This window comes from Myripristis murdjan, chromosome 3 (assembly GCF_902150065.1).
Source record: "Myripristis murdjan chromosome 3, fMyrMur1.1, whole genome shotgun sequence".
Classification (NCBI taxonomy): Eukaryota; Metazoa; Chordata; class Actinopteri; order Holocentriformes; family Holocentridae; genus Myripristis; species Myripristis murdjan.
In genome coordinates this window covers 34348587-34365882 of record NC_043982.1, presented here as the reverse complement: position 1 = coordinate 34365882, position 17296 = coordinate 34348587, and the positions used below count along the sequence as shown (strand labels likewise).

At 41.8% G+C, this 17296-nt stretch overlaps 1 protein-coding gene across 1 annotated transcript in view; it reads right to left on the bottom strand.

Moving 5' to 3' along the window:
- abcc12 (ATP-binding cassette, sub-family C (CFTR/MRP), member 12) overlaps window positions 1-17094 on the bottom strand; it is a 34271-nt gene extending 17177 nt beyond the window's left edge. Inside the window, 16 exon segments of the mRNA XM_030048652.1 lie at window positions 262-309; window positions 715-811; window positions 1183-1317; window positions 4068-4244; window positions 4246-4272; window positions 4414-4486; window positions 6232-6356; window positions 6890-6961; window positions 7051-7281; window positions 7633-7740; window positions 7952-8100; window positions 8387-8534; window positions 9369-9542; window positions 15240-15476; window positions 15921-16068; window positions 17012-17094. Coding sequence (XP_029904512.1) covers window positions 262-309; window positions 715-811; window positions 1183-1317; window positions 4068-4244; window positions 4246-4272; window positions 4414-4486; window positions 6232-6356; window positions 6890-6961; window positions 7051-7281; window positions 7633-7740; window positions 7952-8100; window positions 8387-8534; window positions 9369-9542; window positions 15240-15476; window positions 15921-16068; window positions 17012-17094 — 2032 coding nt within the window.
- Window positions 17095-17296: the final 202 nt, after the last annotated feature.

The following is a 17296-nucleotide window of genomic DNA, read 5'->3' as shown; positions in this document are numbered from 1 at the left end:
ACTTATCACATAAATGTCCATGGACACTTTGAAATAGACATCAGTATTACAGTTATGATAATAACCTGACACTGAAAAGACATTGGGTTATTAATCAATATTGTAATTATACAGACACTGTGGATTATATATATGGAATGGCACAGATGTTATACAACACTGTATTGCAGTATTTCTGGACTGGATATATTGATTTGTGGATGGACTCCAGTTTGTTTGTGTAGTAATATAAAAATCAGCACCTTTGTCTTTGTAACTTACTTTGTTTTGTAGACAGCGGTCCATCATCTTCATCTGACATGTCAAACCCTGGGAGGAAGGACAGACACCAGTCATGTAGAGACACATTAATGATATCATTACCCAGCAGGGGGAACTGGACATTATTCTGGATGTCATCATTTAGGATGATGAAAAGCCAAAAAACTGGACCAAAATGAACCTAAAATGTAAGAAATGTTTTCCCAATTTAAGGAATTATAGCTTTGATTGGTCTAAAAGTGCAAAACCACTGACAGCTACACAGAATATGAGGTAACTATCACTTGTGCTGTTTGGGGGAGCCCCAATGTAGAAATCTGATTTGATGATGTGATACTCAAGAACAATGAGCCAAATTATGTGACATTATACCAAGAATTGTGCCTTTCCATTTCTGCTTGATGATCAGATGAAATGTTTGCAGTAAATCTCCATCCAAATGTTCTGTCTCACCTGGGTTCATAACCCCGTCAGACTCTCTCTGCTTTGTCTCCTCCAGCTGAGCAGAGTCCAGTGGCGATGCCTCCTCCTCCCCCTCCTTTTTTTGTGTCTGTAAACAGGCAGCACAGTGTTACCATTCACTCTGGACGGGCTGAAAAGGACTGCTTGGCGTATTTAACTCTGGCCTGAACCTTACAAATAGATGAAAACACTAATATGTGCAGTCAGATTTTCAAAGATGAAGCATTTCTTACATTCTGTTTTGTGGCTTGGCCTGACTGTGCGGTTACTGAGAAATACTTTTGCTTCCGGTGTTACTACAGTGCAGCCTTGAATCCTTTCACCACCTTCTCCTCATAACCTCTGAACTCTCTCAATCCTGTATTATACGTGCTTACAAGTTATCTGAAGAGACTTTTTTTGGCTCAGCTGTAGCAGAGCTCAGTAGTTTTTGTGAATGCTTTGTGGTGGCCATCTTACTCTGGACTGTTCTGTCAGGTAGCTGGTGATGAGCTGAGCGTAGCGTCCATTGGCCTTCATCAGGTCCTGGTGGTTTCCAGACTCCTGAACTTCCCCGTCCTCCAGAACCAGAACATCATCGCAGAACTCCAGGTACTGACAGACAAAAGCAGGGAGAGTTGCATCAGCAGAAACAAATCTGCACCACACCGAGAGCGTTAACTGATGTGGCCAAACAGCGGTCATATACTTCCTGGTGTTTGTTTTACTCATGGGTGGACTTAACGCATCACATTTGGACATCTCAGATCTTGTTGGATAAGCTTTCAATCACAGAGAAGTCCTTTAGATCTAGCTAAAGCTAAAATAGTCTAAATCTATAGTGATTTTTTTCATATGCTCATTCAGAGTGGCAAACACCATCTGTCTGTCCAAAGATGTTTCATCTACCTGTCTGGTGAAATGAACATGTAAGTGAAACATCTTTGTTTTTATCAGTAGGGATGAAACCAACTACAAATGTTCATTCAAACACATTTTAATCAGTGCTGGCGATTAGTGGTTATATTAGTGTGAACTGTAATACTGGCATTAAAATCAGGTGTGTCATCTGCAAAAGTTCACCTAAAGCAATCCAGCTGTGAATGTTAAGTACAGTTTGATCGTGAAACTGGCTAGTTGAAAACTCTGAGCTGCCCACTGACCTTCCAGGGAGCAGCATTCAGGTCCAGTTCAATCCTCTGAAAATAAAAGCCTTGACTGGTTGTACAGCACACTACTCTCTACAGATTCAGAGCTCTTTGGTATGTTTGTGATATCAAACCTCCTTATAAATAACTGAGTCTGGATACTCTATCATTTGCAAATTGACACAATTTTCGTGTTTCTAATTTGGATTGATTGAATGGAGAGTTGGTGGAACAGACTGATAAACAGATTGCTGTTTATCTGATGGAACAGACTCCCAGAAACAACACAGAGACAGAGAACATTAAAAATTCTTATTCTAACATTTCAGAGTGCCCTACAGCTCTATGATAAAAGTAAAACCATTGAAACCACCAAAATTGCAGCTTTTATTCTTAACAAAAGTGCAAATCAACTGGGACCAATGTTTTGATGCTGGCTGCATCCTGATTAAGGCCTCCAACTCTGTCAGTGGCTAAATGTATAACCATGGCCAGTCCCACACAGTGTAAGAGTGGGGTATCCTGTCACACTGAGAGTAAAGCCAGGCACGCCATCAGTGCAACTCCACCATTATACCACCAGAGGGCAGCCTGCTAAGGACAATCACCAGTCTACCCTGTATAGCCTGGTTGAGCACAATCCTGGCTATAATGCATTCATCCACTGCACTTTTTGTCATCTTACCAACATTTTTGATACATCTTCACAACTGATGTAGTTGTTCTAAAAAAAAAAAAAAAAAAAAAAAAAAAAAAAAATATATATATATATATATATATATATATATATATAAAATTAATATTCCTTAGATGCTAATTACAACATTTACAAACATACACTTGATTACATAAACTCACTAAAGCACACAAGCCTGGAAACCCTGCCAGACCTTGATTCATGGCTCTTTCCATCCAACTGAAGGTAAACATCCTTTATCTCCACAGCCTTTACCATTTGTCTAATAATTAAATGTGCAGTCCTAGTATGGCATTAACCCCCTCAAGCACCAATCAGTTACAATATACAAACAATTATAAATATGCCAGATAGCCTAAGGAGTGAATAAATTCTTGAAAGATGCAAAAAAGGCATGTAAATTAACATGGTTGTAAAAATGCATCATTCCTCAAAGGTTCATCAGATTTTAGCCAACAGTGTCGAAGATATTGAGAACTTGTTGCCCTATTGGCCTGGTGGTGGTGCTACGGTGGGCCAATCAGGTTTACACTCAACATGCTGGACCCCAGGGTCAAAATCCATCATTTCCAATCACTTTGTCCAAAACAGGCTAGCAGAGGCAGAGAAATCATGCTCAGTAAATGGACAGACAGGGAGACGCCCCATCCATAGCCCCTTCTCCAATCTTTGATCATGGAGGACAACAATGGCATACAGGCACAGCAGCCCCACTCAGTTATCATGTCATCAACCATGCACATAACAAAATAAAAGCATATGAATTAATGTTTGACACTGCAGTTTGACATTAAAGGTGGGGTCACATAACTAAAGCATTGGCACATCAGCCCAGGCATACAATTCATACACCAGTCCATGCATGAGTGTAACTATCTGAAGGGCATCTGACAAGCCATCAGCACCAGCTATTTCTGATTTGCTGATTATTCTTCTTGTCATGTGTCATGAAGGGATTCATGACTTCTTTTTCTCCCTTTAAAATATCCAGAACAGATGGCTGCACTTTAATAATGAAATCCATGGTTAGTTTTATGTTTATTTATCTCTGAACCATAAGTCGCAGAAATTCCTTGGGTCATCTCATTCATATATTGGTGTGCATTTCAATTTTTCACGATTTTGGATTTTGTCCAAAACACATTTTTCACTACTCATTCATTCATTTTCCAAACCCCTTATCCAATTAGGATCATGGGGTGCTGGAGCCTATCTCAGCGTTAAATGGACAGGAGGTGGAGAAACACCCTGGACAGGTCACCAGTCCATCACAGGGCAGACACATGCACACCTAGAGGCAACTTAACATCGCCAGTTCACCTGACTTGCAGGTGTTTGGACAATGGAAGGAAAGTACACACACAGGAAGAACATACAAACAGAAAGGAATCTCCCTGACCTGCCAGAAATCAAACCTAGGACCTTCTTGCTGTGAGGCAACAGCAGTAACCACTGCACCACCACACCACACCTCTCCTACGAATCTGATCAAATCCTCAATAATCAAAGTATTCCCCTACCTGGAGCTGATGTGTAACCAGTATGATGGATTTCCCACGGAGCTCCTTCTTGATGCATTCCTCAAAGATGTGTTTCCCCACATGGGCGTCGACAGCAGACAGCGGGTCGTCCAGCAGGTAAATATCCTTGTTGGAGTAGACAGCTCTGGCCATGCTGATCCTCTGCTTCTGCCCCCCCCGACAGATTCAGCCCCCGCTCTCCAATCTGCAAACATCAAATCACCGTTATGCCACCAGCTACAGATCCTGGTACTGTGCACACCAAAGTCGACTTTTCAAGGTCGAGAGAATTGGCTTGTAAGAACATATCTGAAGGATTCAGTTTTGCTGAGGAGATAATTCCTACCTCGGTTTGATCACCGTAGGGGAGGATGTCCAGGTCAGGTTTGAGGCTACAGGCATTAAGAACTCTGTCATACCTGAGGAAGAATGATTCAAGACAGTATGGCACGGTGGCTTCATGGTTAGCACTGTTTTTGTGTGGGTTTCCAACTACAGTCCAAAGACTTTCAGGCCAGGTGAACTGTGTGATGTAGCATATGAAGCCCTGTGAGACAGACTTGTGAAGGAAATAGACCTGACTGTACCATTCACTCTCACTCACTTTATTGCCACTTTCATGAACTCAAAATGACCTTATTTTGCAATCAATATTCAAAAAGACAAGAAAGGCCAATAAAATAAGATAGTACTATAATAAGAAATATGGGGCCAAGGCAGATAAAACATGTTTTAAATATTTTTTCATCACCCTTCATCAGCCTCAGCTTTGTTATTGCAAGCCTCCAGCTGCATGTTCACACAGCAGCACAATAAACCACAACAAAAGTCTGTCAGACATGCTGGAACACTTAACCTGGGAGTCTAGGTAATTATTTGTTGCAGTTCAGAATAAATTGTCAGGGACCACAGTATTTAAACTTTTTCTGTCCACCTTGTGCACAGTTATCAGAGATGATGGTAACTTGTACTTTACTACATTTTAAATCATGTCCATTACAGAGAACAAAATGATCAGTGACAGACTGTGCAACCTTTCACAATAAAAGCTCAGTCAACAAAGATGATTAGAGGAATATACTTTGCTGGTTCTACTTTTTGTCCTTTCCAGATTTCACAATAAAAGGTGCTCGGTGAAGAATTACAGGCGGTCATTAGAAGCAAGGACCATTTAGACTCAGCTGGCAAATGTGTGGAAAAAGCGTGAAAAAAGGGGGATAAGAACAGCAAGTTGGCCTGAGGATGAGAACCATGTAGACTCAACTGACAAAAGTGGGTTAAGCAAGTATAATGTTGATGGTTGAGTCTACATGGTCCTCGCTTCAATCAACCCACAGCAATTTTGCGCAATGCACCTTCAAAAGAATGTAGTTTGAAGCCTGTGTTCTCATCCTTTTGTAACTGCATGGAAAAGATCAAGCCTGATACAGATATCGCTTTGAAAAAGTAACTCAGTACATATTTTTTACTTTTACTCATGTAGCACTACTTCTAGCTCTAGGTAAAATATCTGTACTGCGACCTGTAGTACTCTTTCCACCCCTGGTAATTAGGATGAGGTTTTGGTCTAGCTGACTTGACATAACAGCCGTTCACACACCTATAGCACACCTACAGGCACAAACTCTGCCATAAATATTTATGTCAGTACCAGAAGAATAAAAAGATTCATCATAATTTTGTGCAGCCCAAGCAGATCTGCCTCAAAGCAAAACCTCCACACATCAGCATATATTCCCTCTTGCCATAGTTGGCAGGACTACGCGGCTCTCTGATTATCATCCTGTTATCTAACAGAGGTGACCTATGACCTTTTACTGCTTGACAGCATGAGGAAAAGCAAGCTCATAGAGATAAGAGAAACTTCCTTTTACACAGCCGAGGAAATGCTGGCTAACATGAGTCAGCTGAAATACCAATGACAGGCAGACCATTGAAAAAGACTACTAGGGAAAAAGGTTTGGCACATCCTTGTTTTAGAGTCACATAATCTGTTATCTCTGCAGTAATAACTGACAGTGGTAACATATTAACTTCGCAGTCGCTGTCAGAGCTATTCATCCCCAAGAACAAGGCTCTAGATGTTATTTTACATTTAGCTGCAGTTACTTATCATGAATATAAGCGACAATTGCCTGGAAAATTATTAAAAGCGATCCCTTACTTGGCCTCGTCAAAAAGTTCCCCCATCAGGATGTTTTCTTGGACAGTTCCATGGAATATCCAGGCCTGCTGGGAAACGTAGGCAAACGTACCATCGGCTGTGACGGAGCCCTGCAGAAGGTACATCTAAGAAACAAAAAAAATATAAGAATACTAAAAATAACACCATATTACAACAACAGTGCAGTCATAGAGACGCTTAATTGCAGTTAAGGGATAAACTCAGAGCAATATCACTTGTGACCTGCAGCCATCACAGTGAGACCCTGTGCTCAAAATCATATTGGTCCAAATGAAAATTAATATAGATAGATAGACAGAAGGTAGAAGGTAATTGAAATCAGAGGGAAAACCATCATATATATCAATTTCACATGCACTTATCCCAATACCGGCCGACAAATTCAACTTTTATTTTCACATTTTTATTATTTATTTTACTTATTTCCTTATTCTGTACTGTGATGTCACTTTGTCTTTTATTGTGCTGCAGAACATGTGACAGACAATGTGACATACAATAATTAAATTCCTATGTGTGAAAATGCAATGTGGACATAAAAAATTGTATTGACTGTTTAGATAAGATGTTTCAATGCCAGGGGCTTGCAGAGATGGAAAAAACAGATTCGAAAATATAAGGAAGAGGAAGAACCAACCTGTTCCAAAATGCTAGAGATCAGTGATGTTTTTCCACTTCCCACATTCCCACAGATTCCAAGCAGGTTGCCCTACAGGGAAATACACATCAGAATCATTAGTTTGCCTTTAGCTCAGATCTAGCCCTGCTATTATCAGTGCCAAAGCTGTGAGCAGCCACCTTAGGCAAGGTGAAGGAGATGTTTCTCAGGGTTGGCAGGGTTTCAGTCTTCCCATTCTGGGACACCAGGTCTGCCTTGTCCTTACTCAGCCCGCTGTCTGTGTCGGGGGGCTGTGCTGACCGAACGGCTGGTTTGGTCCAAGACAGAGTAGCTTTGACCATCACTATGGCTGAAGCACTGTTGTGTTTCTGGACTAGGTAGGGCTCTGGATTCTGGATCAGCATTATTTTCTGGGGGGAAAAAAAAATCTTATTTGTATGTCTCAAATAAAGAGCTGATAATGTAATAAAAGTTAGTGTTTCCTACATTCATTTCTTCTGCAGTTCATCCCCACCCACCACTCACACATACACTGTAGCATACAGATCAGATCAAGGTGACATATTTATTACAGACTGGGCCAGAGGGACATTGCATCATCCACAGGGGACAACATGTTTGTTGTCAAACAGAATTTTCCCGTAACACAGGAGTCTGATGAAGATAGCTTCCATTTTTGGTAAACATCAGAGCAAAGTGAGCCTTTACTTTAAGATCCAGCCTACGAGAGTTTACATGAATCTGCTAAGCAGGAGAGTTACCTTCAGTCGAGCCGCTGACACGGCAGCCTCAGCCAAGGCTTTGACACTGATAGGCACTACACCCAGAGAGAACCTCATGGAGTTGAAGATGGCAATGGTGGTAAAGGCCTGGTAATGACACAGTGAGAAATGTCTAACACACAACCTGACATCATACAACACTGGCCAGTTCATACCAACGAGAGGTGGACCAACAGGGGAATCCAGGGGGAAACTGATCCCTTTTTAATTTCACCTGTCAAATCTGCTTCAGTCATGAAGCAGGGATGTTGCAAAATGGTGTCGTGCATTATGTGTGCTGCCTTGCTGAGACACTCACGGCAGAGGAGCTGAGCCGTAACCCCAGCAAGGTGTGGATGACAAAGGTGATGATGGTGGCAAATGTAGGGATGATTGCGGTAATGGTGGAATTGACGTTCTGGACATAGCCGGTCTTCTCCAACAGGTTCTTCTCTCTCTTCCTGATGTCTAGGGGAGAGACATCAGATATTTAGAGAGCAGGTTTTGGTTTAAGTCTGAAACCTTTAAACTTTACTTCCTTAGTTAAAGATTGCTGAGCTCCTACGTCTGTTTCAGCCCCCGGCCTGATTCACATTCACACACTGTGAGCCACTTTGTACAATCACAGTCTGCTACTTTTGGTTTTTGAGAGATGCCAGCAGACAGTCAGTGATGTGATGTTTAACTCTCCTATATAATTACAAACATATTTGATTTGAGTGCACAGTCAACACGCATACATCTGGTCTCATACCTGTGATCTTCTTTTCAAATGAATCCTCCCAGGCGTACATTTTGATCAGTTTGATGCAGGTGAGAATCTCATTCATGGTGCGGACACGGCTGTCTGTTGAGACCACGACTTTCCGCCTGAACACATTAATGAGCTTGGCCATGGAAAACTGACAACAGAAAAAGAAACATGGGGTTAACATAACTATTAGCCATGGAAATCAAACAGCAGATAAATGAACATTTAAAAAACATGTGATCAATCACACTACAGTATTAGCTGATGAAACTTGATCACAAAAAGATTATGAAGGGAAGTTAATATTTCTTGTCATCATGGCAAACTGACAACAGAAAGACTGAGAAGAAAATTAACTTTTAACTTTTATCTCTGGTGCACATATTTATCGTGCACTGTCCTTGTCAAATAAACAAATAAAAAAATAATATATTTAATATTTGAGACATGGCTGAATGATAGCAGAGAAATTAACATTAATCAATATATGTGGCGTTAGTGCATATACAGTTAATACCACTAGCTGCTGTGCATAAAAACATATAGTCTTTGAATTAGTTCGCTCCCAGCAGAACCCTACTATTCCTCACAAAGTAAAAAAAAAAAAAAATACCCTTTTGTTTTGTTTTGTTTATTGAATATTCATATATGCCGTAACCTTAACATGCGTTACTATTTCTGTGAGAAGCTATTAACATGAGTGACGTAGGCTTATGTTACAGAGGCCTGGGCTAAAACAAAAATAACACATATTTATCTCTCTTAGCACGCTCTTCTTCTCAGAATAACCATATGTAACACACTGTTCCTAGTAGTGGGTCTTGACCCAGGCTTCAGATTGGTAACTTGCCCATGTGCATGATCTAAATCAGTCCCATAAAGAAGGTATTTTAATTTTACTGTGAAACCATCTCCTTCATAACACTGCATGTGAATATTTGTCTGGTTGTTATCTCTTGTGGGTGTGCAGATACTGTGTATAGACCTGTATGGGGATGAAGATGAGGTAGATGAGGACCCCTGTTAGAGCGGTGTAGCCCAGAATGTAGCAGGCGTAGAAGGTACAGATGAAGAGCAGCACAGGGACGCAGAGCATGAAGGAGCCGAACACCACCGCCTCGAATATCCTGTGGCCATCATTGGTCAGAACATTAATCATCTGCACACAAGCAGAAAGAGAGAGAGGTGGAAGATTCAGATTCATAGAGTTACGAGGGCAAACTGTGTATTCTTTGCGCCTCAATTGCTTGACCTAAGAGCACACTCTATTCATCTTATTTGAAAGTCTTATCCAAGGGAATTTATGTAAATCAAGATGTGTTGCCGCCAACCCTTTGAAAGCTTGAAAGTGAAAGTGAAGGTTGAAAGTGTTGTGCATAGCGTCTTGATCACCAGCTGCAAACACAAATAACTGTCAGGGAGAAACAATAAGCAAAGGTCCAAGTTTATTTAAAGCCTAATATCACTGTTCAAAGTCTCAGAGGGCTTTACATGCCCAACAAGCAGGATGACATCCCCCTGAAAAAAACTCCCATAAAAAACCCAGCTGTAACAGGGAAAAATGGAGGAACTCTTGGGAATAATAATAATAATAATAATAATAATAATAATAATAATAACTTAAATTTATATAGCACCTTTCAAGAAACCCAAGGATGCTTTACACAGATAGAACAGAAAACACAGACAACACAGTAGACAAAGACATAGCAGAAGCTAGAGGCTATAGGCTAGGTTGAAGAGGCGGGTTTTCAAGACTTTTTTTTAAAGGTGTCCAGAGATGGGGCGTTACGGAGCTCAACTGGGAGAGCGTTCCAAAGGGTGGGGGCTGCCACGCTGAAAGCCCTGTCCCCAGAAGTCAGCAGTCTGGTGTGGGATGGAGAGCTGACCCATGCCAGAGGATCATAACTGTGTGTGGGGGTGGAGGAGGTCAGAGAGGTACTGAGGAGGAGGGTTTTATAGGTGATGTGGGATTTGACCGGGAGCCAGTGGAGGTGGATGAGTGGATATGCTACCAGGGTTTGGTGCAGGTGAGAACCCTGGCAGCTGAGTTCTACACATACTGGAGCCTGTCCAAGGTTTTGCTGGGAACCCGGGACAGGACTCCATTGCAGTAGTCAAGACCGGAGGTGATGAAGGTGTGAATGAGGGTTTCTGCCTCAGAGTCGGAGAGTGTTGGCCAGAGTCTGGAGATGTTTTTGAGGTGGTAGAAGGCAGATTTGGTGACAGGTCTACAGAAACGTCATTCCTGGCCAGACAGGTTTGCAATCAAAAAGTACCTGTTTATCATTTGGACTAGGGGCCCTATCTTGTGCCACCCGCTATCCGCTGCCACTACCCGCTACCCGCAAATTGCGGATTTAGGAGCTTCTGCTATCCCTAAACGGTATCTTGCGCTACCCGCTATCCTTATGCCGACTCCGTCATTTGCGCCTGGAGGTGTGTTCGTGGGCGTGTTTCATGCGCTATCCCTAAAGTTGCTATCTTGCGCACAGCGGATAGTTGCTATCTTGCGCACAGCGGACCACCCGCTATCCGCTATCCCTAAAGTTTGGGCTGTTAGGAGAGCGCGCCCAGGCGGCTTCAATGCGCGCCCCGACGGAGCCTCACCACGCACACGGTCGGACTGATACCGGGACGCCGCCGGAATGGACTGAGTATATTACTCATATAGACTGTTTAGAGGAAAGACTGTTTTAATTGGACACTTACGCCAGCACGTTTTATTGTTTTATCATAAGCCAGCAGCTGTGCTATATTTTTATTTTTAATATTTTATTTGCCCAATCTACCTTGTCAATAAATTAGTTTACACATAGTTCCACCTCTGCCTCGTGTGTGTGTGGTGTGGCCGGGGATTTTACTCAATCAGTACAACCTTGTGACACGTCCACTTGGACACATGTGGCTCCACCTCCCGAATTAACTCGCCTATAATATAATATATCATATATATATATATATATATATATATATATATATATATATATATATATACACTATATTACCAAAAGTATTCGCTCACCCATTCAAATGATCAGAATCAGGTGTCCTAATCACTTGGCCTGGCCACAGGTGTATAAAATCAAGCACTCAGGCATGCAGACTGTGAAACAAGACATTTGTGAAAGAATGGGCCGCTCTCAGGAGCTCAGTGAATTCCAGCGTGGAACTGTCATAGGATGCCACCTGTGCAACAAATCCAGTCGTGAAATTTCCTCGCTCCTAAATATTCCACAGTCAACTGTCAGCTCTATTATAACAAAATGGAAGCGTTTGGGAACAACAGCAACTCAGCCACGAAGTGGTAGGCCACGTAAAGTGACGGAGAGGGGTCAGCGGATGCTGAAGCGCATAGTGCAAAGAGGTCGCCGACTTTCTGCACAGTCAATTGCTACAGAGCTACAAACTTCATGTGACCTTCAGATTAGCCCAAGTACAGTACGCAGAGAGCTTCATGGAATGGGTTTCCATGGCCGAGCAGCTGCAGCCAAGCCACACATCACCAAGTGCAATGCAAAGCGTTGGATGCAATGGTGTAAAGCACGCCGCCACTGGCCTCTAGAGCAGTGGAGACGCGTTCTCTGGAGTGATGAATCACGCTTTTCCATCTGGCAATCTGATGGACGAGTCTGGGTTTGGAGGTTGCCAGGAGAACGGTACATTTCAGACTGCATTGTGCCGACTGTGAAATTTGGTGGAGGAGGAATTATGGTGTGGGGTTGTTTTTCAGGAGCTGGGCTTGGCCCCTTAGTTCCAGTGAAAGGAACTTTGAATGCTTCAGGATACCAAAACATTTTGGACAATTCCATGCTCCCAACCTTGTGGGAACAGTTTGGAACGGGCCCCTTCCTCTTCCAACATGACTGTGCACCAGTGCACAAAGCAAGGTCCATAAAGACATGGATGACAGAGTCTGGTGTGGATGAACTTGACTGGCCTGCACAGAGTCCTGACCTGAACCCGATAGAACACCTTTGGGATGAATTAGAGCGGAGACTGAGAGCCAGGCCTTCTCGACCAACATCAGTGTGTGACCTCACCAATGCGCTTTTGGAAGAATGGTCAAAAATTCCTATAAACACTCTCCTCAACCTTGTGGACAGTCTTCCCAGAAGAGTTGAAGCTGTAATAGCTGCAAAAGGTGGACCGACATCATATTGAACTCTATGGGTTAGGAATGGGATGGCACTTCAGTTCATAGTATGAGTAAAGGCAGGTGAGCGAATACTTTTGGTAATATAGTGTATATATATATAAATATATATATATATATATATATATATATATATATATATATATATATATATATATATATATATATATAAAGCCAACTTGCTTTAGCCTCAGTAGAAGCCCTGAGAAAATCTACCTCCCTCTCTCCATCGCGGGTTTAGGATTTAGGATTTAGGATAGCGTATCCTGCCCTTAAAGGCAATGGCACCTGGCACACTGATTGGTTTAACTGGCATAACGCCCAAAACACGCCTATTCATAATAAAGCGGGTAGCGGAGGTGTTTTGCGGATAGCGGGAGGTGCACAAGATAGCAACTTTTACGGGGGAACGCCTCTTCCTAAATCCTAAATCCGCAAATAGCGGGTTTAGGGAGTCTGGCGCAAGATGGGGCCCTAGATTTCTAATCTAGTCGACTGAAGTTCAAATTCTGTCTGCTTGTTTGGTTGGAATGTAAGGACCAGCCAAGTATAGCCACATTCTACAGACGCTTAATTATCACAATGACTTTGCCCATAAGTGTCCAAACACGGCTTCCCTGCAACATGAAGTTAGCCTCTCTCTTTGTGAGATATATAGTGGTGGAAAAAAAAGTTTTTGGACACCCTTAAAATTTTACACAATCTCAAATATTATCATGAAATATTTGTGGAAAAAAAATTTTGTGTTTCAAAAGGTGTGGCTGCATTAGACAGATACAAACAAATACAAATTATATATATATATTTTTTTTGTTTATTGTTTACAAGAAAAACTAACAAAACTAAATTCTTGACAAATTCTTCTGACCACAGAATCTTCTTCCAGTTCCTGGCTGTCCAGTTCTTGTGTGCCTGGGCCAACGACACCGGGCTAACCTCTGTCTCTCATTGATCAGGGGCTTCTTGATAGCCTTGTAGGACCTTAAGCCATGATCTAACAGTCGGCCACGTGCAGTACGGGTGGAACACTGGACACCAGTTTGGTTTGACCACTGCTGCTGAAGCTCCTGTGATGTCATTCGGCAGTTTTGCCTGCACATGCAGATCAGGATACGGTCATTTCTTGCTGAAGAAACCCTTGGACACCCAGATCTTGGTTTGTCTTCCAAGCTGTTGGTTCGTCTGTATTTCTGCAGAGTGTATCCAACTGCTGAAGGACTGCATCTGCACTTCCTGGCTATCTGGCGGCAGCTGTACCCTTCCTGGCCGAGAATCTTTATCTTCAGGCGTGTTTCCTGCGTTAGGTTCCTTGTTTTAGCCATTTTTGTGTCTGAAGAACTTTCAAATGTGCTGGCTTTATATAGACACAAAGCTTGGCAACAAAAATTGTGTCTTTTAATAAAAAGAACGACCTTGATCACTGGTACCAAAATGACCCAATACTCAAAATTTCTTATGTATTTTTATGGAACCAATCAATTTTACGTTTTTAATGGTTTTTTTAGGATTAGTTTAGTATTTTGGCTGTGACTGTACTAAAAGAAATTGCACTTGAAGACCTAAGAGTGATTCTTAATGCAATATTTCACAAATGCATTGGGTGTCTGAAAACATTTTTCCATCACTGTATATTTTAATGACACATCCAATTAAAGAATGACAAGTCTGTAATCCGACATCTGTTTTATTAAAATCGACAGACCTAACTTTCGCTGCAGGTCTGTAACTGTGGTTTGACCAGTCCCAATCGTTAATGTGCACTGAAAGTTGTGGCAGTGTGAACAAGCCCTGCAGTTGAGATTGTTCTGCAGCAAGTGAAGAGAACATGGAGCCTCGTAGGTCTCAATGCCTTCTTTCTTTCTCATCCTGCAGACTTAATGAGTTTGAGAGTTTTTGGTCTATCAAAAAGTATTTGAGCTTTTTTCATAAACATAATAGAAGTGTAATTTCTAAATTCCTCCTTGTAGCTTGAAGGACAGAGAGCCCACCCCCTCAAGTGTACCTCCACTGCATATCCAGAGTTGGAGCCACAGGATGTGACTGGACTCCATTCAAGTTCTGTGGCTGGAAACCACTGACAATCTGTAACTGAAGTGTGATTATTTCAACAAGCAGCTCACATGCTGCTGTTTGACAAACTACAAGGCAGTTCATGTTGCTGTTCTGTTGAAAAATCACCACAGTTATATCTTGTGGAACGTTAAACTGATACTTGGGCATTGGTTTAACAATTTTATTTGGGAATGGGATTCTCATTATATTAAACTTTTAGAGGAGCACTAAGTGATCTCCAGTTTCTCCTTTGTACTCGACGCCTATCACTGTGTGTGCAGCTGAGTCTCAACAGCGTCGCCAGTTTTGTAGGGTCAACCAATTCATTTGACTGTCAGTGGTCATCTTTGTTGGTAATGAGATGTCAGACTCAGACCTGAGTTACTCATAATGATATAAAATTTTATGCCTCACCGCGATTTAACAGCAGATATGCTGATGTCACTGCCGATTGGAGCTGTTCTTAATATAAGATAAGATAAGCCTTTATTAGTCCCACCATGGGGAAATTCACAGTGCTGCAGCAGCAACAATGATCAAAGATAGGAAAAATATAGACAAAAGGAAAGAAAGACAGTGCACACACAATATATATATATAAAAAATGAATGTTTGTCTCATCTAGATAGATAGATAGATAGTCTGTACCTCTCCCATGGACATTCCACTGGGCACCCTGAGAGAAATTACTTTCTGGAAACCCATCGATGAAAAGGCGCCCTTCAGCCTGACTGCCGTGCGCAGGTTCACTGCCCATAACAAGGACAGGAAGACGGTCTTGCACATCTCTGTGAAGAACAAAGCAAAACACAGGCCGACACCGTAGGTCACTGTGGATCCCTTGTGCTCATCGATGTAGCTCAGGATCTCATGGACCAACACAGCCTGGGAAGTGAAGTACGACAGGGAAGAAGTTAACGAACCAAACCTGGTGGATGTAAACTCACATGAGTAAGAATACAAACTATCACTTTAACCAAATATACAAGTCTTTTGGTATGGGGGAAACATACAGAAACAGCTGGACAATGTGCACACTCCACACAAAATGCATCAGTGCCATGATTCAAACCCAGGACTTTCTAACATCATCATCACCATCATCATCCTCACCACCTATTGCAAGAGATTAACTGCTCCACCACTAGCATTTAAACTTCAAATCCATTATCTTCAACTGAATTTTACAATCCAATTCTGCCAGTGAGTGCAACAGGAGAACAAGCTCCAGGTGAGCCCACTGGGCCAGCACATGTAGCACATTTATATTACCACTGCCACCTATAATGGCAGGTAATTTAAAAACAAAATGCAAAGATGATGACTTACCGGCCCCACAAACACAGCAAACATGAAGAGAATGCCAGCAAGGAAGGCCAGCGTGAGCCTGGTTCTTTGAAAACGAAGCAGCACTCGAACCACAGAGGCTTTCTCCAGACCCACCTTTGCCACTTCCTCCTCCCAGAGTCTCTGAAGTCTTCATAACACACACAGTCACATGACACTCAGTCTACTCCAGTCACTCTTATAGTTCTCATAGCATTTCTCATTGTTATTTAAATAACTTTAGTAGTAGAAAAAAACTAACAGTGCCTGGACATACAGCATACACATTCCCTGTCATACAATTATTCGTTTCCTCACATTTTCGCTATCAGACTTTTCAAAACCTGAATTTGAATATATGCAATGAGAGCAAGTTAACTTGTATCTCTCGATGAAATAGAGCATTGCATCATTCACAGAATAACCAGTTAATAAAATGTATTTAGAAAATATTACAGGCTGGGATTCAAACAGAGATTAATTCCATAATCATCCACAGAACCTTTTTTTGTTTCTTTTAAATAAAATTCTGATTTATTTACAATCATTTATGAGGTGGGGAATCTTATCTACTTTTCTTATTTGATTATTTATCTAACGTAAATCACATGAATTATTTGGTGAGAGCGATTCCAGCTATGTTGCTTCAGACTTGGAGGCAGTTTCAAGATAAGATGAAGTTCAGGTTTATGATTTGGCTAAACCACTTTGAATGCTGGATCAAAGCTGTAATTTGGTGCTGATTTACTGTTTGTTTTTTTCTTTAGTTTTAGGGATGAGATTATAACTCAAACAAGGTTTTAAATCTTAATCATGGCATTGTTACCTTGTGAAACAAAGAGGTTTAATAAATTAAAGATTCTCAGTAGTGCTGCTGTGTAGTTAAAGGACACCACAGAACACAAGGAACAGGCAGTAGCAATGGTAGCTGCTGAATAGTCCAACAACTCTGCTACACTAAATTAAGGACAGTGCACTGCACATGACATGGTGTTAAAATGATTCACCCATTACTCTAAACTACACCAAACATCACATTATGACTGTGACAGCCCGTGTGAGAGCCCTGTCAGTCAGCAAAAACAGTCTCAGACCTTTGTCCGTTCGTGTCGGCTCCGTCCACGTGAGACAGGCTCAGAGAGCTGATATCCAGCTTGTTCCTGAATATGGCCCACATCATCGGTGTCATCCAGGCAAAGGTGGTGAAGGACAGAAAGCCAGCTCTGTCAATAGGGCTGTACCTGGGAAGGTAAACATCACTGAATATCAGTTCTGTGGGCGGAAGAATGTAAAGTGCAACCAAGAGAAGAATAAAGTAGTTCTCTACATAAAGAAACACAGGCTACGGTCCGTGTATAAAGTAATCATAAGAAATGATT